Here is a 23,151-nt window from a genome sequence, read left to right as displayed (position 1 = left end):
AATAGTGCAAAATATCTAGGTGTAATCTTCGATAAGAGAGTAACTTGGAGATTACACATAGAAATGATCGAAGCCAAGGCCTTCAGAACGTTCATTAGAGTTTATTCCTTATTCAAAAGTGAGCGATTGAGCGCTAACATTAAACTGACCCTCCATAAAGCTCTTATTAGATCCGTAATGACTTATGCTAGTCCCGCCTGGGAGTTTGCGGCAGACACCCATCTAGTGAAATTGCAGCGCCTGCAAAACAAGGTTCTCCGCACGATTGGCAATTTTCCAAGGCGCACACCGGTCCTCGATTTGCACAGGGCATTCAAAATCCTGTACGTATATGACTTTATAACAAAATTATGCAGGCAAAAAGCAGAAGTCATACAAAATCATGATAATGAGAAATTTCGCAACATCGGACAAGGCGAAGCCCGCCACAGAAAGTATAAGAGGCTTAAACTTGGCGGCGGTCAGGCATACGACTGTTCAAGTGACTAGACAGCCGTGGTAGTGAATAATACTGGAAATAGGGCATAATCTGCTGTACTGAGCCTGTACTGACAGAGACCTTGTACATATTTTACATAAAAGTAAGATATAAGTGTGTATTGTAAATTTATATAAATACAGATAGTGGACATATTAATACAGACTGACTGACAAATGACAGACCCGACCTCTCGTCAGAGAGGGCGCCTCACATAGACAAGGCAGTAACTTTCATTAAAAAAAATATCTGGCCATGAGCCCCAGCTGGGATTCGACACCAAGACAGACAGACTGACTGACCGTCAGTTGCAACATGACCTTAACTTTTGAGCAGGACACACATCCGTCTCAGCACGTTCAGCCATTAAACTCTCCACTGCGATCAGTCTTTAGAGACATCAGCTTCTCACTTCAGCTATAGTTGACGCAGGCCTCCAGCGACCAGGCAACCGATGCAGCAGCAGCAAGTCTCCAGCGGACGCATCTTCTGCAAACCCAGCAACAGGCCGAGCTAGCCGATCCTATCGGCGGGATCAGCACCGCATCAAGTTTCAGACCGCCAGCTAAACGGCCGTAAGACTGCGCCATCTACAGAAGAGTGAAATTGCGGTGGAACAAACTGCCCTTAGAGGGCCAGCTAACGCTTGACCACTCCACATATATTCCGCGCCCTGCTATTTGGTAAATTCAATTTAAACAATTCAATATACATACAAGTGTTAAAAGTTTCAAGTGGTTGTCATTGCAAATATCGACGATCCCACATTGGTGACCCCGACTGAACATGGAAACCGCAGACAGTTCATTAGAAGTGCCAAGAATGGCCGTGCGGCTCCCGCCGTTCTGGCCCGAGAGACCAGCCGTGTGGTTCGCCCAGGCCGAGGCGCAATTCACCTTGGCTTACATTAACAGCGAGCGGATCAAGTTCTGCCACGTCATCTCACAGCTGGACCACCGATACGCCACAGAGGTGGAGGATATCATCACCTCTCCACCCGAACAAGGCCCCTACAACCTACTGAGGACCGAGCTTGTGAGGCGGCTATCCTCATCGCCAGAGCAGCGCTTCCGGCAACTCCTCACGGTCAAGGAAATTGGCGACCGTAAGCAGTCCAAGTTCCTGAGGTACCTCAAAAGTCTCGCACCAGACGTGTCTGGTAACGTCATCCGAAGCGTCTGGACCAGACGGCTGCCCCGTAATGTACAGAGCTTCCTCGCCGGCCAGACCGAGAGCAACTCGGAGGCCGCAGTCCTCTGTGGGGACCGCATCTCCGAGGTCGAAGTCCAGCCAGGGCTCGCTGGCGTTGATGAACCCACGGACATCGGCACACTTCGGCAGGAGATCGCTCAACTCTCCCGCCAAGTGGCTGCACTCAGCACCGAACAGGACCGCTTCTACCCCCGCTTCAGTGAGTCCGACAACAAACCGAGAGACAGAGGCTCCAGTCCCAAGCGTTCCCGCCCCGCCTTCAACAACCACCGGCCCGGCAGCAGATCCCTCTCCCGGGGCACACTGCATCCAGTATCTGCTGGTACCACCGCCGCTTCGGCGCTCGGGCACAAAACTGTACTCCGCCCTGCTCCTACCGCCAGCAGGGAACCTGACGCAGCAGACATCATCGGTGGCACATGTCTCACCTACGACAACAGACCGCCTCTTCATAACAGACAGAGTCAGGAAACGGCAGTTCCTAGTCAACACGGGTTCGGACCTCTATGTATACCCCCGCAGGCTCGTCCATCGACGAATGGAACGTACCAACTATGACCTGTGTGCGGCTAATGGCACTACAATCTTTACATACGGATGGCTGCCTCTCAGCCTCAACTTGGATCTAGCCGAAAAATCACGAGGCGCTTCGTGGAGGCCGACGTCACGCATCTTATCATTGGCGTTCACTTCCTGTCGCATTTCGATCTCCTGGTGGACTGTCGGAACAATCGCATTATGGACGGGTTCACGACGCTGTCAGCCCCGGGCTTCGCGGCCAAAGCACTGATCCCCAGCGTAAAAACCATCAGCAAAAACACACCGGTTAAAAACCACCTCACAGAGTTCCCGGACTTGACCCACCCAACCGATGTCCAGCGCGAGATACGACACAACACCGTCCACCACATCAGGACTGTACCTGGCCCACCAGTAACATGCCGACCACGGCGACTGGCACCGGACCGGCTCGCTATCGCAAAAGCCGAGTTCGACGCCATGTTGCGCGATGGTAAAGCTCGTCGATCAGAGAGTTCATGGTCCTCGGCACTACACATTGTGCACAAGAAAGACAACGTTTGGTGTCCATGCGGCGACTACAGAGCGCTCAATTCCCGAACCATCCCTGACTGCTACCCTGTCCGCCATATCAACAATTACTCCCACCAGCTTTTCGGCTGTTCCGTCTTTTCCAAAATAGACCTTGTGAGAGCCTATAACCAAATTCCCGTCAATCACGGAGACTTCCAGAAGACGGCCATTAACACTCCTTTCGGCTTGTTCGAATTCCCCTTCATGTCCTTCGGCCTGCGCAGTGCCGCCCAAACCTTCCAACTGTTTATGGACAACATTCTGCGGGGTCTCGACTTCTGTTTCGCGTACCTGGACGATATCCTCATATTCTCCCGATCACCGGAGGAGCACGAGGGACAACTACTGGAACTCTTCCAGCAACTCCAGAAACACGGGATCATAATCAACCCGACGAATTGCGTCTTCCGAGCACCTGAGGTCACTTTCCTCGACTACACAAGGTGTCCGCCGAGGGGTCCCAAACTCTCGCAGAGCGAGTGACTCATCTGCAGGACTGCCGACCACCAAAGACCGCCAGCCAGCTCCGTCATTTCCTGGGCATGGTTAACTTCGAACGGCGATTTCTGCCCCACGCGGCTGCCACCCAAGCACTACTGCACGACGTTCTCTCCGGCCCTAGAGTCAAGGGCTCCCACCCCGTCTCCTGACACCGGAGTTCCTGAAGGCATTTGAAGAGTGCTAGGCGAGTCTGTCACAAGCCACTCTGCTCGCACACCCTGACCCATCCGCTCCACTCGCACTCGTCACGGATGCCTCCAAGTCCGCCATGGGTGCCGTGCTGCAGCAACAAGTCAACAACATCTGGCAGCCACTCGCCTCTTTCTCGAATAACTTAACCCTGACCAACAAAAATACAGTGCCTACGACCGCGAGCTGCTGGCCATTTACGAGGCCGTCAAACATTCCCGACATATGCTGGAAGCGCGACACTTCACCATCTTCACGGACCACAAGTCCATCACTTACGCCTTCCAGCAGAAGCGAGATAAATGCTCACCCCGTCAGTTCAATCATCTAGACTTCGTCTCTCAGTTCACAACCGACATCCGACACATCTCTTGACAGGACAACATTGTCGACAATGCCCTCTCTCGTGTGGAGTCCGTCACTGCGCCACCACCTTACGACGTACTCGCCGCATCACAGGACAGCGACGACGAACTCCGAGCACTCCTGGTGTTCAACCACCACCCTGCGGTTCGAAAAACCAACAGTCCCCGGTACCGCATTCTCCATCTACTGCGACACGTCTACCGGAAGGTCTCGGCCGTACGTCCCAGTGCCTCTACGACACCAAGTGTTCCAGTTCATCCACGAGATGTCACACCCAGGCACCAGAGCAAAAGCAAAGCTGGTCGCACAGCGTGCAGAAGGACTGCCGCACCTGGGCACGTGCTTCCCAGTCCTGCCAGCGCTCCAAAGTCTCCCGCCACACAGTCACTCCACTGGGCGACTTTACACCACCGGCAGCCCGCCTTCTGCACGTCCATATCGACACTGCGAGACCCCTTCCGACGTCAGCGGGCTACACCATACTGCCTCACTGCAGTCGACCGTTTCACCCGCTGGCCAGAAGTCGTCCCCATTCCGGACATCACAGCCGACAAAGTGGCACGCGCCCTACTGACCGGCTGGATATCACTCTTCGGTTGCCCCCAGACGATCACCACCGACCAGGGATGCCAGTTCGAATCACAACTATTCAAATCCCTGGCCAGGCTGTGCTTCATCCAGCTTTCACGTGCAACCGCACACCACTCAGCAGCTAACGGACTCGTAGAACGCTTCCACCGGACGCTGAATGCAGCCATCATGTGCCACAGGGACCAAGAGTGGATTGAGGTGCTTCCCCTGGTTCTCCTCGGAATCCGCACTGCTTTCAAGAAGGACCTGCCAGCATCGGTAGCTGAGCTCGTTTACCGCGAGCCCTTAAGAATTCCCGGGGAGCTACTAACTCCAGCTACCGACTCCGCGGATCCAGCGCAGCTCATCATAGAGCTCCACCAGCACATGGCCCGTCTCCGAGTAGTTCCAGCAGCACGCCACGCCTTCCCAGCTACTTTCATGCACACTGCCCTCGAGAAGTGTACCCACGTCTTCCTTCGGCAGGACTCAGCACGCCAAGCACTGGAGTCCCTTACACCGGCCCCTACCAGGTCCTGTCAAGGAGACAGAAGACGTTGCAACTCCTCATGCGCGGAAGGCACGTCACTGTATCAGCCGACAGGGTCAAGCCAGCCTACATCCTGCAAGAGACCGTCCGCGGGGTCAGCATCTACCCACCAGTCGTAGCCGCACCGAACGTAGGACCACCTGCCATCCCACCTGTGGCTCCGGGCGCCACATCCATTTACCCGCTCGCCTCAACTTGTGAGCATTAATTTTTCTGAGGAGTGGAGTGATGTGGGGGACATCCCACATAGCACGCTCTTTCCACCGGTCTTTCATACAACACTCACTCCTTAGTGCATACCGCATTGCCGGACGTTTCATTTATATTTATACAAGCACGCACTGCAAATTTCATCTCCTCATTTTCGCTAGCCAATCAGCGCTCTGAAAATTGTTGCTCCTCAAATGGAAGTTTCGCTCCGCCCACCGAGCATGGTATAAAAGGCGCAGCCCAACAAGAGCAGGACACGATCAGTTGAGGGCAGGAGTCGATCAGAAGATCAGAATTTTGCATGTGGATCTGTATGAGTCAGGATTCAGTTCACAGAGGTTTCGAGTATTTATTGATTGAAGTTTGGCAGGAGTGAGATTCGGAGGTTGCAGATCAGGAGATTAGTTGGAGAGACGCTTACCGAAGGAGTTTTTGAGCTCTCTCAGGTGACCATAGACTTGGAGTGTGTTCGTTTGCAGCTTACCTGGTTGACTATTCTGCTACCAGTGTAGAGTGCGTGGCTAGTGCATTGGAAGTGGGGGCTGTCCCGTCTGCAACTGACTATCAAGCAGGCGAAATGACACAGCCGACCTTTTGTGAAACGCGGAGGACTGCAATTGTGGATTCCTTTAACAGGAGCCACGTAAACTTAAGAAATAGTAATCCTCACTGCCAGGAAGATATCGAGTTACTGGCCAAAGGTTTACGAACAATAAGGCAGCTTATCCACACTTCACCCTCCATGAATGGAAACGGCGCAGTATGGAATAAACTTTTAACGAAATCCGAGGCCGAGAGGACAGTGCTCTGTAAGCACTTCGGCGGCAAGGCGCTCTTTACAGCCATGCTGCGCCTCTATGCTGCCATCCACAGGGAGATGCGAGAGTCTCCCCTGCTGGAAGAAAAACGAGATTCAGCTGAGGAATTTCGAGAGCTAAGGAGTCGAAAGCGAAACTCCTCAGAAGAACAGACGAAAAAAACATAGATATCAACTAGCCCCAGGGACCCTAGGATAAAATCCCAGGGTGAAGTAACAACAAAGAACTTCTTTACGCCACTGAGGACATCAGAAATGGACGTGGACGAGACAGCCAACAAGTCGGGAGAACAGCAGCCATCGGACAAGCCAGGTAGGCCGCCTCCAATTGTACTAATCTCCATGACAAACCTGATGCAGTTGCAGAGGAAGGTCAAAGACCTAGTCACGGAAATTTTGAGTTCCGCAACACCAGGAGCGGTACCAGAATTGTCACGAAGGAAATGGCGGTCTGTCAGCTATCAAAAATTTTCTAGAAAGTAACAATCTATCGTACTTTACATACTATCCCAAGTCTGAGAAACCCATTACAGATGTTATATTTCACCTTCCACAAAATACTCCAGCGGAAGATATTTCTGACAGTCTGATAAGTCTGTGGTTTGACGTCATTAGCGTCAAACAAATGACAACCAGTCGTCGGATTCCTCAAGAAGGAACAAATACCATTTACCTTCCCTTGTTCCATGTCACACTTCCTATAACGGAGAAGTCCTAAGAACTCTTTCGGCTGACCAACTTCTGCCACATTGCCATCAAGGTAGAGGCGTACATAGCACAAAGCGGGCTAACACAGTGCTACAACTTCCAGCAGTTCGGCCACGTTTGGGCAAACTGCAAACAACCCCCATGTTGTTTGAAGTGCGGAGGCGGCCACCTACATAAGGAGTGCCCAGAAAAAAGGGAACTCTGCCTCCACTCCAGCATGTTGCAACTGCCGACTGGCGGAGGAAGAAAACCCCCAATTCCCGCCAATTATCGGAGTTGCAGATACGCCAAATAGGAGCAACAAAAGAGGTAGACACAGAGAACGCCCAGAACTAACACAGGGAAGGTGTTCTCATCAAACGTCATCACTCCAGGTGTCTCCTTCGTGGCGGCACTCAGAAGCGGCGCAAAGCAACATCCTCAAACAAGTCCCTCTCCGGTGGCTTCTACACCCGAAGCAAGACAGCAGTTTATTCCGACCCCTGCACTGTAACAGGAAACAGGTCAGTCAGTTCAGGCTCCTCATATAAACAGTCCAGCTATCGACAATATGTTGAGAGTAGTGACTGTAGTACAGCAGATCATGACAGAGATCAGTGGTGCAGTGTTCGAGGAGGAAAAAATAATGGCCATTACTAAAATTGTTCTAAACCTAATGAAACAAAATGGCCACTAGAATTCATAGGCCCCTCAAAGTCATAGCATTTAATGCGAACGGCATTGGGAGGCAGCGCTATGAGCTCAGTAAACAGGTGCAAGACCTACACGTAGACGTGGCCCTGTTTTCAGAGACACATCTGAAAAATCATGAGAGGTACTTTATTCCAAATTACCACTTTTATAGAATCGACCACCACTCGGGCAGAAAAGGAGGAACTGCCATTGCAGTCAGAAAAGTCATTCACCATAACCATGTAGACCTACAACCCCTTGATTCAGTAGAAGCGACAGGGGTCTGCATACCAATTGGCAATAGTGAATTACTGCTTGCAACTCTTTATAAATCTCCAGGCAGAGCCTGGAGTGATACTGACATCACTGAGCTCTTAAGCTTTAGACGTAAGACTATTTTGGCAGGTGAACTGATTGCTAAGCATCCATTTTGGAATAGCAGATTTCCCAAACCCTAGAGCTTGAAAATCCTTGACCTATTTGATAAAAGTGATTTCGAAATCTCAGCGCCACAGTGCTCCAATCATTATTCCCCTGAGGGAAGTGATGACGTGTTAGATACTGTGGTTCACAAAAATATCAGAGTGTCAGATGTCATCGTCTCTGATATTTTGGATTCAGATCACCTACCAATAGTATTCCACATACTGGATAACGTTAAAATTAGGAATCTTTCGGAACCCATTGAAAAATGTAGAGATTGGGAGGGGTTTCAAAGCCTTGCCTACAAATTAATATCACATAAACTAGAAATTAATTCGCGGGTAGAAGCCGACAAAGCGGCAGGCGACTTTGCAGCTTCTATTGATTCGGCATATAGGTTGCCGACAAGTAAAGTTACACTTTCGGATATAAACAACGACCTACCTGGTCTAGATCTTTTGATAAAATAGAAGCAGAGGCTAAGAAAATTGTGGCAAGAAACCAGGGATCCAGCGTGTAAAGCGGCAGTCAATTGGGTCACCAAATCGATCAGACGAATGACCCGAAAAAGGGCACTTGAACAGTGGGAAACAAAAATAGGTAAGGCTGCAGTCACGCCTCAGGTTATATGGCCCATTGCGAAATTTCTCTTAAAGAGAGACGGACCAAGGGCACCAACTGCTATTCATGGTTCTTCGGGCCTTAAACTTCACCCTTCTGATAAAGCCAATGCAATTGCCGACTGTTTGGAAATTCAGTTCGCCTCGCATGATCTGTGAGATGATAACCAGGAAAGGCAGGTGGAGGCTAGAGTACAAGCTCTGCTAGAAACCGTAGACAAAAACCCCCTCAAGGATAAGACCATGCGACGTACAGAAATTAATAAAATCTCTGAAATTAAAAAGGACCTACGGAATTGACGGTCTCCCAAATGAATGCCTCAGGCACCTTCCAAGGCCACCGCTGGTTCATCTAACCCATTTATTTAATCATTGCTTTCGGCTTTCTCATTTTCCAAGTACTTGGAAGGAAGCAAAAGTAATAACTTTACCCAAACCCGGTAAAGACCCAAAATTCCCTCAAAATTTATGTCCAATCAGCCTCCTGTCCACGACAGGAAAATTATTCAAAAGAGCAATTTTGAATTTCCTCCAAAAACATATTGAAGAAATAGGCATGCTCAACGCAAGTCAGTTTGGTTTTCGTGCACGTCACAGCACGACATTGCAATGTATGAGGCTGGCGGACCACGTGACCCTTAATTTCAACAACAAAATGTCTACGGCTGCGGTGTTCTTGGACATCGAAAAAGCCTTTCATACCACGTGGCACTCAGGATTGCTGTATAAGTTATGAAAATTGGAATTCTCGAACAGTTTGACCACACTTATTGGGTCCCTTCTTTCTAAACGCAAATTCAGGGTCTCGGTTGAAGGCGAAGTGTCAACGCCAAGGGAAATGCAAGCAGGGCTGCCACAAGGTTCTGTCCTTTCCCCTACCCTTTTCAACTTGTACGTAAATGATGCCCCCCAAACACATGGTGTCCACCTGGCCTTCTTTGCGGAGCACGCCTGTCTGTATGCGACAGATCGCCATTAGGGTTTTATTATTAGAAATCTGCAGCGCGGTCTCAGCTCAATGGAGACCTGGTGTGAGCACTGGAATATAAAAATTAATGAAGATAAGACTCGGGGGGTCTACTTCTCTCATGGTCGTCGACCGCCTGAGTCTTGTTTTACTCTAAATGGAAGAAATATTCCATTTGTAAATAGTGCAAAATATCTAGGTGTAATCTTCGATAAGAAAGTGGCTTTTAGATTACACATAGAAATGATCGAAGCCAAGGCCTTCAGAACATTCATTAGAGTATATTCACTATTCAACAGTGAGCGATTGAGCGCTAACATTAAACTGACCGTCCATAAAGTTCTTATTAGATCCGTAAAGACTTATGCTAGTCTCACCTGGGAGTTTGCGGCAGACCCCAATCTAGTGAAATGTTCGTTCGTTCAAGACCCTAAATCCCCGAAAGTTCTTCACCGATTGTTTGAAATTTTGACACAACATTGCATTCGAATACGCGTGTTTTTATATACCTATTATATACATGTCACACCTGTGACAGGTTGATTGGTTGTTAAAATATTAATTGTAGTCAATACTAATACTGTAACGTGTTATACGTCGTCCATCGCTGCGCAACGGCTACAATGGAAATCGTTGAGTTCCCACAGCGACAAATCGAATACCAACAGATTGTTGCCTAGGAATAACCGTGGCAACGAACTGTTGAAACAGCGGAAATAATGCATTTCTGCGGCAACGCGCACAGAACACGTTAAATCGAACCCTGGGCGAAAGTGCCCTCTATTGCGTCCGAAACCAAGTTATAATAGTCCAGCTCCGAAGAGTTTTTCGGCGATACTGGACGTGATAATAATTGTACTCGCTGGTGTAAAAGTGAGCGTTCAATAACTTATTCGCTGAATCCGAGACGTACGTGGAAGTTATTTGTCGCACTGAATAGGAGACACGTGACCACAACAATGTTACATAGGTAACACGCGACATATTCTTATTGTCAAAGTACACATAAATAATGCAACAATTTAAAAGACATCAAGAATATGTCACTCACTAAAAATGTATTTTAATACTTTATGATGTTAAAATCATTAAAAATGTCAATCTATCTATATAAATAAAAATGTAAATGTTCGTTTGTTCAAATTCTTAAATCCCCGAAAGTTCTTCGCCGATTGCTTTGAAATTTTGATACAACGTTGCATTCGAATACGTGCGTTTTTATATACCTATTATATAGATGTCACACCTGTGACAGGTAAAAACATGCTTCTTTTGAAAAACAGCGCCATCTGTTGGACGTAAAAGCAACACTCGCTATACTAAATATTTTACGATTCCATTTCAATGTTTCCGATTGCATTGTTAAATTGGATTTTCATAAATTTCGATTTATTTTTATTTTGATTTAATTATTTCGTGTGACATTGCGTTGGAATTGAGCTGTGTCGTTCACCACAGCGTTCATTTCGTGAGTAGTTTATTTTTTCTTCTTTCATTGTTTTTCAAGACTAAGACTGACAAATGACAGACCCGACAACTCATCAGAGAGGGCGCCCCAAATGGACAGGACAGCAACTTTCACAAAGAAGAAAACATCTGTCATGAGCCCCAGCTGGGGCTCGACACCAAGACAGACACACTGACTGACCATCAGTTGCAACATGACTTTGACTTTGACTTTCGCAATCGTCAGTGATCACATTCAGTTCAGAGCGATCAGTCATCATAGTCATCAGCTCTTCTCTGCGACCAGGTAACCGATGTAGTTGCCGCAAGTCTCCAGGAACCACGCTCTGCGACCATGCAACTAACGCAGCTTCCACAACTCCAGCAACCACACCGTGGGCAGCTGTTTCTACCGGTGCATGTAGCACTACATCAGCAGCCAGACAGGCCAGCTGAACAGCCATAAAACTTGGCCTACTACGAAGGAACAACAGCCATTTTGAGGGCCCGCAAACTTTCCGAAGTGGTTGTCTATTGGAACCTCTACAATTCCACAAAACAATAGAATACAATACAAGAAAATGCAGATCTAATAATGAGACCTTGAAACAGTTACGTCGTGTATAATATTAATCGACCACACCCACTTAGGGTGTGCCAGGCAAAAATATAATAATTGCCCCCTGAAATTCCCAGTTTGGCTACTACTCCTCTCTAGCAAACAAACAATAGAATACAAGAAAAATACTGATTCAATATTTGCAAAGTTGAAACAGTTACATCGAGTAACATTAGTCGAACACACCCACTTACAGGGTCGGAGCTATGCAGACAAAAAAAAAAATACAATAATTGCTCCCTGAAAACAACAATTCGGCTATTACTCATCCCAAACATTCACAAGAAACACTCCCCTTACCCAATCGGGAGAAACACTCCAAACCGAATTTAGATTGGCCACGACCGAACAGAATTTGTTACCTGCCTACCCTGACTTCTCGTCACTGAGTGGACATCCACTCCCTACTTCCTGACTCAACCAAATTAGAAACAGTTGCAGGGGGGAAAGGGTAATCACGTGGTAGGTCTGACGATACAACTTGTAGAACCAAAAGCTGAAAAGGGGAGGGGGGATTAGGAATGAAGGAAGCCATGATGCAAATATGGCTCACTGGAATGTGGCACTGCATATATATTGTGTAAACCAATGTTCCTCCAAAACGTCGGTTTATACAATACCTACATTCCAGAAGATGGCACTCTTCAAATTATTTGATCTAGTGCAATCTTTTCAATACTAAATGGAATCCAGTGGGAAAAAAAAAGCTATGGATGGCACAGATTTAGATTCCTTCCAGAAAGTGAGCGCCTCTTTGTTCAAACTCTTTTCTTCTGCCTTAACCATCTATTCCCACTGACATCAGTGAGTCCTTGTACCTGTATTTCATCAATGATCAAGCACAAATGCTTGTGCACATTACTTCAGAAGCCTTGACATGCCAGGCTGTATGCAAAGTTTCAGATTACATGACGGTTTGCTTGCATTTGTACTTCTTTAACTACACATCCATGGCTAAAACTTGGGGTAAATATAGGGTATTTAATTTTTTCTTAAATTATACTACAAGTAGGAGGTTGTAAACTATGCTAATAAATATGGTATAAGCTTTGTGGGGTACATATTTAATAGTTCAGCAGAATTTCTTACAGCATATGTGTAACCAGAAATCACAACTGCCTCTATGACCAGCAATCAAGACTTCACTCTCATTTTAAATAGGCTAAAATCTACTGTCTCTTCTACATGCCTCTCTGACACTTCCTTCACATAGTTGAACAGATCTTCATTCCTGAAGTGTATAGTAACTGAAGGATTGGTCCTGGCTTCAATTTTCTTGGGAACAGGAACTGGTGGTTGAAATGCTACTTCTGATGGATTATATTTAATGAATAATTCCTCTGCTGACCTAAAAAGAACCAAATTATGCTTTAACCAAGAGGTTAAGAAAAGGAAAATGTAAGTTTACAAAGCATTTAACCAAAGTAATGTTTAAAAAATTGGCACCATCTTGTAAACACAAATAAAATAATTGGTGTTAAATGAACTGCATATGCTCTAAGGTTCAAAATCCTGAATACTAGAAACTATAAAAATTAAAATAAAATGCAATACTCCATAACATTTTCCAATGGAAACTGGAATGCATGTCATATATGAGATTAACTTTGTTGTACCTTCACTCTTTGCAGATTCATGATGGCAAACCCAAGGACAATTTCGGAATACCTGATATATCAATACAAGTGTGAACAAAGCTGCAGTGACCATGGTGAAGATTAAGTCACTTACAGTTTAGTAAGTTCTGGTGCTAGGTACCCATCTCCTGTTACTGGGACACCAAGCAGGATATTACAGGCAAACTTGCAAACAACTGGATGATAGTGGCGCTTCAGTGCAGTCATTTCCCAGATGGCTGTATTGCTAGCATTGCAATATTCAGGGTCTTCCAACTCTGGGAAATACACTCCTTGACCAACAGATGAGTCTGGGTCCAGCAATATGTCCACTGATCTGTATACCTACACAATGTAAATCAAAATACCATTTCAGTCATGAAGGTGGAAGAGAAGACATTCAGTAGTTACTATAGGATTCTGACGATGGTGTATAACACACTGATATGTTGGGATTTTGGACTTTATCCATCGTCCTGGTTTTTAAGATAACAAATAAAAACATGACGTTTCGGAAACTGGATCTGTTTCCGTCCTCAGGTGAAGGAAAACATCTATCACGATCGTCCAGTGATTGAGGCTAGCTCTTTCTAAGGGACCCAACTGAATAGGTGTTTTCCTTCACCTGAGGACGGAAACAGATCCAGTTTCCGAAACGTCGTGTTTTTGTTATCTTAAAAACCAGGACGATGGATAAAGTCCAAAATCCCAACATATCAGTAAGACATTCAGTGTTACTTAACTTAAATGATTTGGGAACTGAAGCATCCTCATTCCAGCTTTGCCCTACAATAATCCAGTCAGAACCCTTAAAATACTGAGGGTAAGTTCCCACTTACAGTACACCTGTTGTAAGTGGGGTTCCCAAGATAGCTTGCTGTCAAAATGAAGGAACAGAAATGTGAAAGATGGGACAAATGGTGGATGGGTTATTTTAGATACAGGGTGGAGCAAATGTGCATTTCCTGCTTATGAATAAAATAAACATAGGCATTTGCATGGTGAAGATGAAGAAGAATGCATTCTCCAAAGATTTATTACCATCTGAAACTGAAGTCTGAGTGACAGTAATGTAGTTGACATGTAAATGTTGAGACTGATGCATCTATTACATGTAGAATGTCATTTACAGTAACTGCAAAGAATGTAACATTAATATAAGGTTCATGCATTGAAATAAAAACACTGCCTACTTATTATGGGGGGCACCCGATAGTGTAGTTGGTTGAGGCACTATGCTACAAGCCAGAAGGTCACAGGATCAAATCCTGATGAGGTCATTGGATTTTTTCAATTTACCTAATCCTTCCAGCCACACTTTGGCCCTGGGGTCAACTCAGCCTCTAACAGAAATGACTACCAGGAATATTCTTTGGGGTTGGCAACCTTACCGCCATCTATGAGCCAATTGTCTACAAAATGTCAGAACCTCAACATCTCACAACCCTATTGGCCTCCAAGGGCTGATACAGAGATACCTTTACTTTTTTTACTTATTATAGCAATGTTATGTAAAAGTAAAAAAAAAAGTAAAGCTATCGCTGTAACAGGCCGTGAGACATTGAGAGTCCCACATTATTTAGACGATTGGCTCAAACATGGCGGTAAGGTTGTCAGCCTAACGCACCTTACTCCACAGGAAAATTATTTAATTCCTGGTACTCATTTCTGTTCAAGGCTGAGTGGACCCCAGGGCCATAGTGCGGCTGGAAGGATTAGGTCAATTGAAAAAAATCCAATGACCTCATCGGGACTTGAACCTGCAACCTTCCAGCTTGTAGCATTGTGCCTCAACCAACTATGCTACCATGTGCTCCCAGCAATGTTATGTACATACATGTATTTACCGACACACATGTGGACAAACACACACACACACATGCACATACCTAAATATCCATTCACTCTTCCCCAGCAAAGGGGTATTAAAGCATGAAAGACTGTGACATACATCTTTTATTTTATTTGCAACTGTGGTGCCACACACTGATGGCATCAAGAATTAAATGGTTTCCATGCAACAGAACAGCAGCAAACACAGATCACTTAATGCACCAATTTATGCACTACAAATATCAGAATCCTACATTGAGCGTACCAGTGTCTCTCCAGACTCACTGTATGGCTGTCATGTTATGTTAAAGAAAAAGTACAAAGACAGCAGCATCTCTAGTGGTGTCATATGTGAAAAAGCATCATTTTTGCTTTGAAAGTTATTAGGATAGGGCAGACACACAGATATGACGGTCCTATAAGTCCTCAGAATGAAAACACACTCCAAGGAAAACATCTAAAAAGATGGAAAGACTGTTCTGTAATAAGTATAACATGCAAATTCATTCTACCGCTAATGAAGGTGAAAAATATATAAAATTATATAACTACATAAATTACATAAAATTAGGATTTTTTAACTTATCCACACTGAAGAACTGCGAGCACCTTTAGACCAAGTTTCAAGTTTTAAAATATATACCTGCATAATGGTTCTTATGAGTGCCAGACAACTAATGGAGCCATTGTGTAACAACTGCATGGCCAATGTTGCAAGCCGCTTTGTAAATGCAAACATACGCTGCTGAGAGAGCCTTTTATGTCGATGTATCACAGCTAAATCTAAAGTCTTCAGTACAGTTGGGAGGTCCTGATGACTATCACCTAATGAAAAAAGTTTACTTATATAAAGAAGAAAAACCTAGATGTAACCAAAAAATGAAGAATTAAATGAATTTTCATTAAAAAATGGCAACCATTATGATTATGAAGAGTGTTTAAAAGATTTTCAATTACACCCTCCCCATTTAACTTGATGATTTTAACTGAATGTGGCTGGTTACAATGCTGTAACAGAAACAAACATTCAAACTATGAGCGAAGAACAACCAAATGTGAATTCATTCCCTAATTAAAAATTGCAAATTATTCAGAATTAAAACATCCACAACATAAATGGACAATAACACATAGTCATCACAAGTAGCTTTAAATAGGAGATAATTTATCATCAACTTACTTCTTGCTGATTTCTTTTAATTTAAAGAACACACATCAGTTGCATGGGTTATGCAATGAGAAATGTCTCAGTGATAATGAATGGTGCATCTAGAAAGCTATAGAGTGTAGACTGTACTGTACTATACTGAAAGATATTATACTGGCATTTGCTTGGAGGGAATAAGTAGGCCACAAATGAAATCAGATAATGACAGCAGTCTTCAGGTTGTCTTTTCAATGTGAGTTGTAAGCCACATGCCCTAGCAATATGCCACAACTACTGTTACGCTTCATATTCAGAACCCAACAACTACAATGATTTAAGTCTTTACACTGATACTGATTCAGTGTCTCATATGATTCAGAATGGTGTGAAAGAAAGAGATAATTTGGTGCTACTGATTTTCAATTTTATTTTAGAATACAGTGTTACAAAGTGGGGGGTACTTGCTAGCGTAATTGGTTGCGGCACTATGCTACAAACCTGAAGGTTGCAGGTTCAGCTCCCAATGAAGTCCTTGGATTTTCAATTGACCTAATCCTTCCACCTGCATTATGGCACTGGGATCGATCCAGCCTCTAACAGAAATTAGTACCAGGAATCTTCCTGGATATAAGGAATGGCTGGCATGTAAGGTTGATAACCTCACAAGCATCTGTGAGCCAAATGTTCAGAAAACGTGGGAGCCTTGACATGTCACAACCTTATGGGCCTCCATGGCCTGTTACAGGGATAGCTTTACATTATACTACAAAGGTACAGAAAATCAGAAAGAATTAGAAGTGAATAGAACATGCCAGCATCTAGTCTATGCCACTGATGTTCATTTATCAGGCAATACAAACACGGTCGACACAGCCTCTAACAGAAATTAGTACCAGGAATCTTCCTGGATATAAGGAATGGCTGGCATGTAAGGTTGATAACCTCACAAGCATCTGTGAGCCAAATGTTCAGAAAACGTGGGAGCCTTGACATGTCACAACCTTATGGGCCTCCATGGCCTGTTACAGGGATAGCTTTACATTATACTACAAAGGTACAGAAAATCAGAAAGAATTAAAAGTGAATAGAACATACCAGCATCTAGTCTATGCCACTGATGTTCATTTATCAGGCAATACAAACACACTAAAAATTAAAAGCACAGAAAATTTACTCGACATCACTAAGGAGGATAATCATTATAAGGGGAGACAAAATCATAATATAAAGACAGCTATCAAAATGTGGGAAAGTTAGAGTATCTAGAATTGATAAGGGGAAAGATAGTAAATGCACACAGAAGGAATACCACGGAGATCTTAGCACACATGAGAGGATAGTATTAAAATGGATCTAAACAAAAGAGGGGGTGGACTGCATTCAAATTGCCCAATATATAGAATCTTAATAGTATGCATCCTGTTGGGTGTCATAAACAAGGTATATAAAATGCATACTTCTGTATACATTTTATGTACCAATATACATAGGTTACTTCAAAAGTCATGGCAACATAATTTTTCTGAAATTTCGAAAGCTCCGACCGGAATTTCCAAATTTGCCGCTGAGAGACAGCAACGTCTGATTTCTAATGATGCTGCTAGATGATGTGGAAGTCCAAGGACAACAAAGCGAGTCCAGCGCGAAGTCAGTGTGATCATAACCTTCATTGAGAATGAACGTTAGCCAGCTGGAACAGCACTGTTACATGAAAATAGCAGTGCTTCACAGCAGAAATACGACTGAATGTCACTCAGAACTTGTGGAAGCTCTGGGTGAGCGTGCTCTACCATACAGAACTGTTGCAAGGTGGATAGAAGCATTCTAACAATGTCATCTTCCTTCACGACAACGCAACTGCCCACGCAGCAAACGGTGTCAAGAATCGTTTACAATGTTGGGGATGGGAAGTACTACACCATCCTCCATGTTCACCCAACATTTCGCCATGTGACTATGACTTAATACCCAAATTGAAACAGCCATTGTGAGGGAAATGCTTTTGTACACAAGACAACATTTCCAACGCAGTTCGGCATGAATGACAAGATTTGGAGATGGTGAAGCTGATGGAATTCGCCATCTTCCTCATCGCTGGCGGCGAGTACTTGATATACTTGGAGACTACTTTGAAGGTTGCTAGTCGTAATGTAAGAATTCAGATTTAACTCACATTGAATTTTTTATTTCTTAATAACAATTGAATTTTTCGAGGATTAAAGAATGAAAAAAAAAGTCATTCCGTAATGCGCAATTTTTCTTGCCTACTATACCTGTGCCCCTTCACATCTACCTGATCTGACTAATCCAATCGGAGGGGTATATCATGCCCTTTCATAAGTATATTTTGAATTTTCTTCACTGTAACATGTTTGCCCCCCAAAATTAGTTGCCATGACTTTTGAAATAACCCACGTATATGGTCCAGTGGCATGCTACTGTGAACACAGTAATGAAACTTTGGTTTCCATAAAAGGCACAAAATTTCCTGACCCTGTTACATGGGGTCAGCTAAGTTTTTTGAGCTGTAGCACCACGTTGGTTATTAAATTATTTGATGATTCTATATTAAGTGATGAGGTTGTGTAATACTAAATGAGATCTGAAACAATGATTACGACTGAATGTAGTCTGGGAGTTACCTGCATGAACTGAGAGAAGATTGCGGTATAAGTGAACATAGAAGCGGAATGGATCAATGTTGAGAACCTCTCCCTGGCCAGACAAAATGGTGAAAACTGTCTGGATGCAGTGCATCTGCTCTCGATAACCTAGTGGCTCATGTTCCAGTAAATGGTTCAACACATTCACTATGTCTTCATAGAACTCCAGGTTGATGCAGTGAGCATATCTGAAAAATATATATTTTAAATTTATTCCCACTGGAATAATGTTCTTCAATAGAAGTCCTTGGAATAGATGAACATATAGGTAATCTCTCTCTCTCTCTCTCTCACTCATGAACATACAGAAGCACACAAAAACAAATGTCAGAACAATGCTCAGAAGGCTGATGTGAAGTTTTCACAGTAGTAATTATGAAGAGTAATTTCTTCTCCAGTATAATGCCGAGTAGTCTGGTAAAGTCCATGGAAGTTTTTCCAAAACAATGGTGGCCTTCTACTTATTTATTTTCATCTTCCTCCTGATTCATTCAGATGCTATTTAAGAATTGACAAAAACCTGAACAAGGGTGAATAGTGCATCAATAGAAGGATCACATACATATGAAGTGGAGAAAATTAAGGGCATCATTTCATGTAATTGTTTCTGTCTTATATTAACTTCTAGTATAAGTTACACTGGAATTTTTAAAATTCATTTTTTTTTTAAACTCTTTAATTCTTTCACTCTGTCATATTTTCCACAACATGTTTCACACTGCACAGCCATCATCAGGTGCTCTGAAACTGTTCTGGTGAAACTGCTGCACTTTATACATTGTTGTTAACACCCTTTTTCCAATTTTATAATAAAATTCTGAATTTTGAAGTATAATTTCCTTTTCGTGTTCAGTGCGTGTTGGTGGTTGGTGTACCTGTAACATGTACTAAAGGCGTTCCGTATATAATGCCTCCTATTTTTTTTAAAGAAAACTACAACAGATACAGAAATCATAATAACGCAGTTAAATAGAGCAAGATTTCAGCTACTTACAGCTATTTTTCCACATAATCACCACCATTCGTTATGCACTTTTGCCATCGATGAACAAGAGCCTGTATGCTGCGCCTGTAAAAGTCTGCGCCAGCAGAGGCTAGCCACTTTCTTACAGCTGCAATGACAGCATCGTTGTCTGGAAAATGTTGCCCACGTAGTTCATCTTTCATAGGCCCAAAGAGATGGAAGTCTGAAGGTGCTAAATCGGGGCTATAAGGTGGATGTGGTACAACAGTCCAGCCAAACTTTGCAATGTGCGTGGTGGTCGCCAAACTGGTATGGGGTCCAGCATTATCGTGTTGCAAGCGAAAGGTTGTCTGCTTCTCTGGCCTGACTCGGGAAATACGGGCTTTCAGCTTAGTCAGCGTCGTCTTGTAGCGTTCAGAATTGACAGTCCCTGGTCGTTATCTGCTGATCTGTTCGGATGAGGCACTGTTCATTGTGAGGAGTGGCAGCTGAGCAAGGACACCCATGGCGTGGCTTGTCGTGCACTTCACTTTCGCCACTGTTGAAACGCACTACCCACCAAATCACTGTGCTGACATCCACTGTATTGTCTCCGTACACCTTTAGCAAGTGTCGATGGATGTCAATGGGTACAATTTGTTCAGCAGTGAGAAATTCAATAACACATTTCTCTTTCATACGCACTTCTACGTCAGACGCCATTTTGGTAGACTGCTCTGCTGTCCCTATCTGTCGCACGACAACCAAATTAACAGTACATTGGCGGGATGGTTCAACCTTTACTACAACACCACCAACATCCAGCTCAGATGTTATATATTAACACAAAAAATAGGAGGCATTATATACAAATGCACCATGTAATACTGAGCTGTGTTAGCATTTATGTATGGAATATGCTGATGACGTTTTCAGTGCAGTTGAATGCACACTTACTTTTTTGTGGCTGTGCGTATTTCATTGTTTCGTGTAGTTAGTGAATCATAAAACTGGGGAAAAAAAGTGTTATGACAGTATACAAATTGCAGCAGTTTCACCAAAAAAATTTCAATGCATCTAATGATGCCTATGTAGGCTGAAACATATTGGAGAAAATAGGATAAATAAAACTTATAAATTAAACATTAAATTTGTAATTTGAACTTGTAGTATAAGTTAAAGGAAAACGGGCACAAATACGTGGACAGAATACAATGCAACAGGATGCTGAAATACAACATTAAGAGTGTAACAGCTACTACAGGTTGGCTCCAAATAAAGAGGCATTTTGGTGATACAATAATGTGATGCATGGCCAACTGGACTGTGGACATGCCAACACAATAATGCAAAACATGGCCAGTAAGATTAAAGGTGATGAGAAAAAATGGTTTGGACCACATGTTCCACTAACGGATTATGCACATTTTTTAAAATCTTAGTGCCATATTGTGATATATGTAATTGGAGGTTATGGAACAGGCTTGAAGTGTGTGTATTTCAAGTCTTTTTTGTTATTATGAATACCCATCAAAGCAACCTTTGGCAAATTTTATAAATTATTGTTATATTGAAATTGCACTGTAAGCAAAATGAGACCATAACAACCAGCATTAATATAATCACCTTGCAAGTCCCTCAAGTGTGATGCTTAGTATCTTAGAAGATGGTGCTTTCTTCAGTACACGAAAGTAAATGGTGAACACAAATTTGGTGACTTCTGTGAGGTACTGCTGCTTGGCTTGTTTATTCTCTTCTGCTTTAGTCTCCAACAGTTCCTTCTCTAGTTCCTCTAGTTTCTTGCTTCTCTACATAAACAAAAACTGAGCATCAGAGGTTATATAAAAAATTTATAGCCTAACTGAAGCAGACACACACACATAAAACATAACTGCTGATTGATTATTTCTTGCTTCTGTATCAATTACTGAAAACATGAAGTGCCAAATTCATGTCAGTATGATCAGGATGAATGTAGGAAGATGTGGCAGCATATTCTAAGGTGCTAACACAGCAGGTAACATAGGTGGCTATAAAAACCATACCAAATTTCAGTAAGGACAGAAAGGCCTAAATGCAAGTCAGGTGCTTCACTGCAATACTACAATGTTCAGCAATAAAACTTAATTACTCTTCGATTTTCTGGGATTGTGGAATTTGGAAGTTCATCACAGCAGGAACAAAAACTCACCACTGGATCACACCCTGAGACAGACAGCATTACAATATTCACATACTCAGAGCCTGCTCCCTGAATGGATATTATAAAATCATTCTCCCCTCTATTCTTTAGCCTACAAACAACTTTTTCAAAAAAGTTCTCAGTGAATCCAACTGCTTATAGCTCTAGTACTTAGAGGTGACAGTCCTCCGACGCAAGGTAGGAGAAGTACTGGTAGTGGCGGGGAGAGCTCCAGTATGCCAACAAGTGTGGCGGGGAATGCAGTACAGGTGTTCTCAAAAGGAAATAACTTCTTACCTCATTGTGTTGCATAGTGATGGTGGTTTCTTCTTGTTGATGTTCACACATCCAACGTTAAAAGTGCCGAATATATTATGCACTATACACTATTATACACTTTTTCACTGTTATATACATGAAGAGTTTATTTACATATTACATGGGTCTATTCTAAAGGGGCAACAATGGCAATGTCCGATTATTTTTTGTTTTCTTCCAGCGGAACCCCAGTTTCAAAATAATTTTCTTTAATATGGAGATGCATCCCTGAAAATCTTAAGTTTTCTTCAACTTTTCATGAACTTTTTTCAGGATAGGTCTTCGTTTTTTGATTATGTAGAAGTCATTAATTGTTCTTCGCACCACACACTTGTCAAAGTCGTCCAAAGTGGCTAGTGGAGATTTCCTAGGTCTTTCTTTATGGGGTGACGAAAAGGAAGTGGAAGCCCCAGATTCAATATTTTTTTGTTTCTCTTATTCTTCTGACACTACTTTCCGATACACCTGTTGCCTTTGCTACTTCCACTCCTATGTTCTTCACTGTAATTGTTGGCCCAGCCTCTTTCATTTACATTTCTTACATTACTAACAATTTCTCTTGATTGTGAATGCAACACTTTTCCACTCAATTTACTTCGTGTGGGTGGCATGTTAAAGGATATAAAAAATGTACAAATATAAATAAACAAAAAAGAAAATCAATGAATAAAAATAAACAATAAAATAAAATATTGTCACTGTCACCACTTGACTTCTGGCCCAATACTTCAATGCGATGTCTCCACTATCTTTGGCCATGGTTGGATCTCAACTGTCTTCAGCGACAGCTATCCCAATACTGACTTCTTGCTGTCTTCTGTCAAGTCAAAGTCAAAGTCACATTGCAACTGACAGTCAGTCAGTCAGTAAGTCTCGGTGCCAAGCCATACCTGGGGCTCATGACCAGATATTTATTACCTTTAACAAATACGGTCTTGTTTCTGTGGGGCGCCCTCTGTGATGAGAGGATGGGTCTGCCTTTTGTGTGTGCTGCTGGCCCTTGCCAGTG

General features: G+C 43.5%; 2 protein-coding genes across 2 annotated transcripts in view; one reads left to right on the top strand and one right to left on the bottom strand.

Annotated features, from left to right (window-relative positions):
• Positions 1 to 1,300: 1,300 nt before the first annotated feature.
• On the top strand, positions 1,301 to 2,248 carry LOC111873161. The gene has a single exon (XM_023867641.1). It carries the CDS (start codon positions 1,301 to 1,303, stop codon positions 2,246 to 2,248), a length of 948 nt encoding a protein of 315 aa, XP_023723409.1.
• A 10,227-nt stretch (positions 2,249 to 12,475) lies between these two features.
• Positions 12,476 to 23,151, bottom strand: part of LOC111873149 (nucleolar complex protein 3 homolog) — a 52,639-nt gene continuing 41,963 nt past the window's right edge. Inside the window, exons 9-13 of the mRNA XM_023867613.2 lie at positions 21,269 to 21,450; positions 18,679 to 18,887; positions 15,533 to 15,714; positions 13,172 to 13,401; positions 12,476 to 12,788 (exon numbers count right to left, since the gene is read on the bottom strand). Coding sequence (XP_023723381.1) covers positions 12,575 to 12,788; positions 13,172 to 13,401; positions 15,533 to 15,714; positions 18,679 to 18,887; positions 21,269 to 21,450 — 1,017 coding nt within the window. The 3' untranslated portion in view covers positions 12,476 to 12,574. The remainder of the gene's footprint in view (positions 12,789 to 13,171; positions 13,402 to 15,532; positions 15,715 to 18,678; positions 18,888 to 21,268; positions 21,451 to 23,151) is intronic.

This window comes from Cryptotermes secundus, unplaced genomic scaffold, assembly GCF_002891405.2.
Source record: "Cryptotermes secundus unplaced genomic scaffold, Csec_1.0 scaffold259, whole genome shotgun sequence".
Classification (NCBI taxonomy): domain Eukaryota; kingdom Metazoa; phylum Arthropoda; class Insecta; order Blattodea; family Kalotermitidae; genus Cryptotermes; species Cryptotermes secundus.
This window is presented reverse-complemented; position numbering and strand designations above follow the sequence as displayed.

Bases quoted from the DNA above. Each gene is read 5' to 3' on its own strand.
- LOC111873161 (XM_023867641.1), top strand. From the start codon at position 1,301: ATGGCCGTGCGGCTCCCGCCGTTCTGGCCCGAGAGACCAGCCGTGTGG.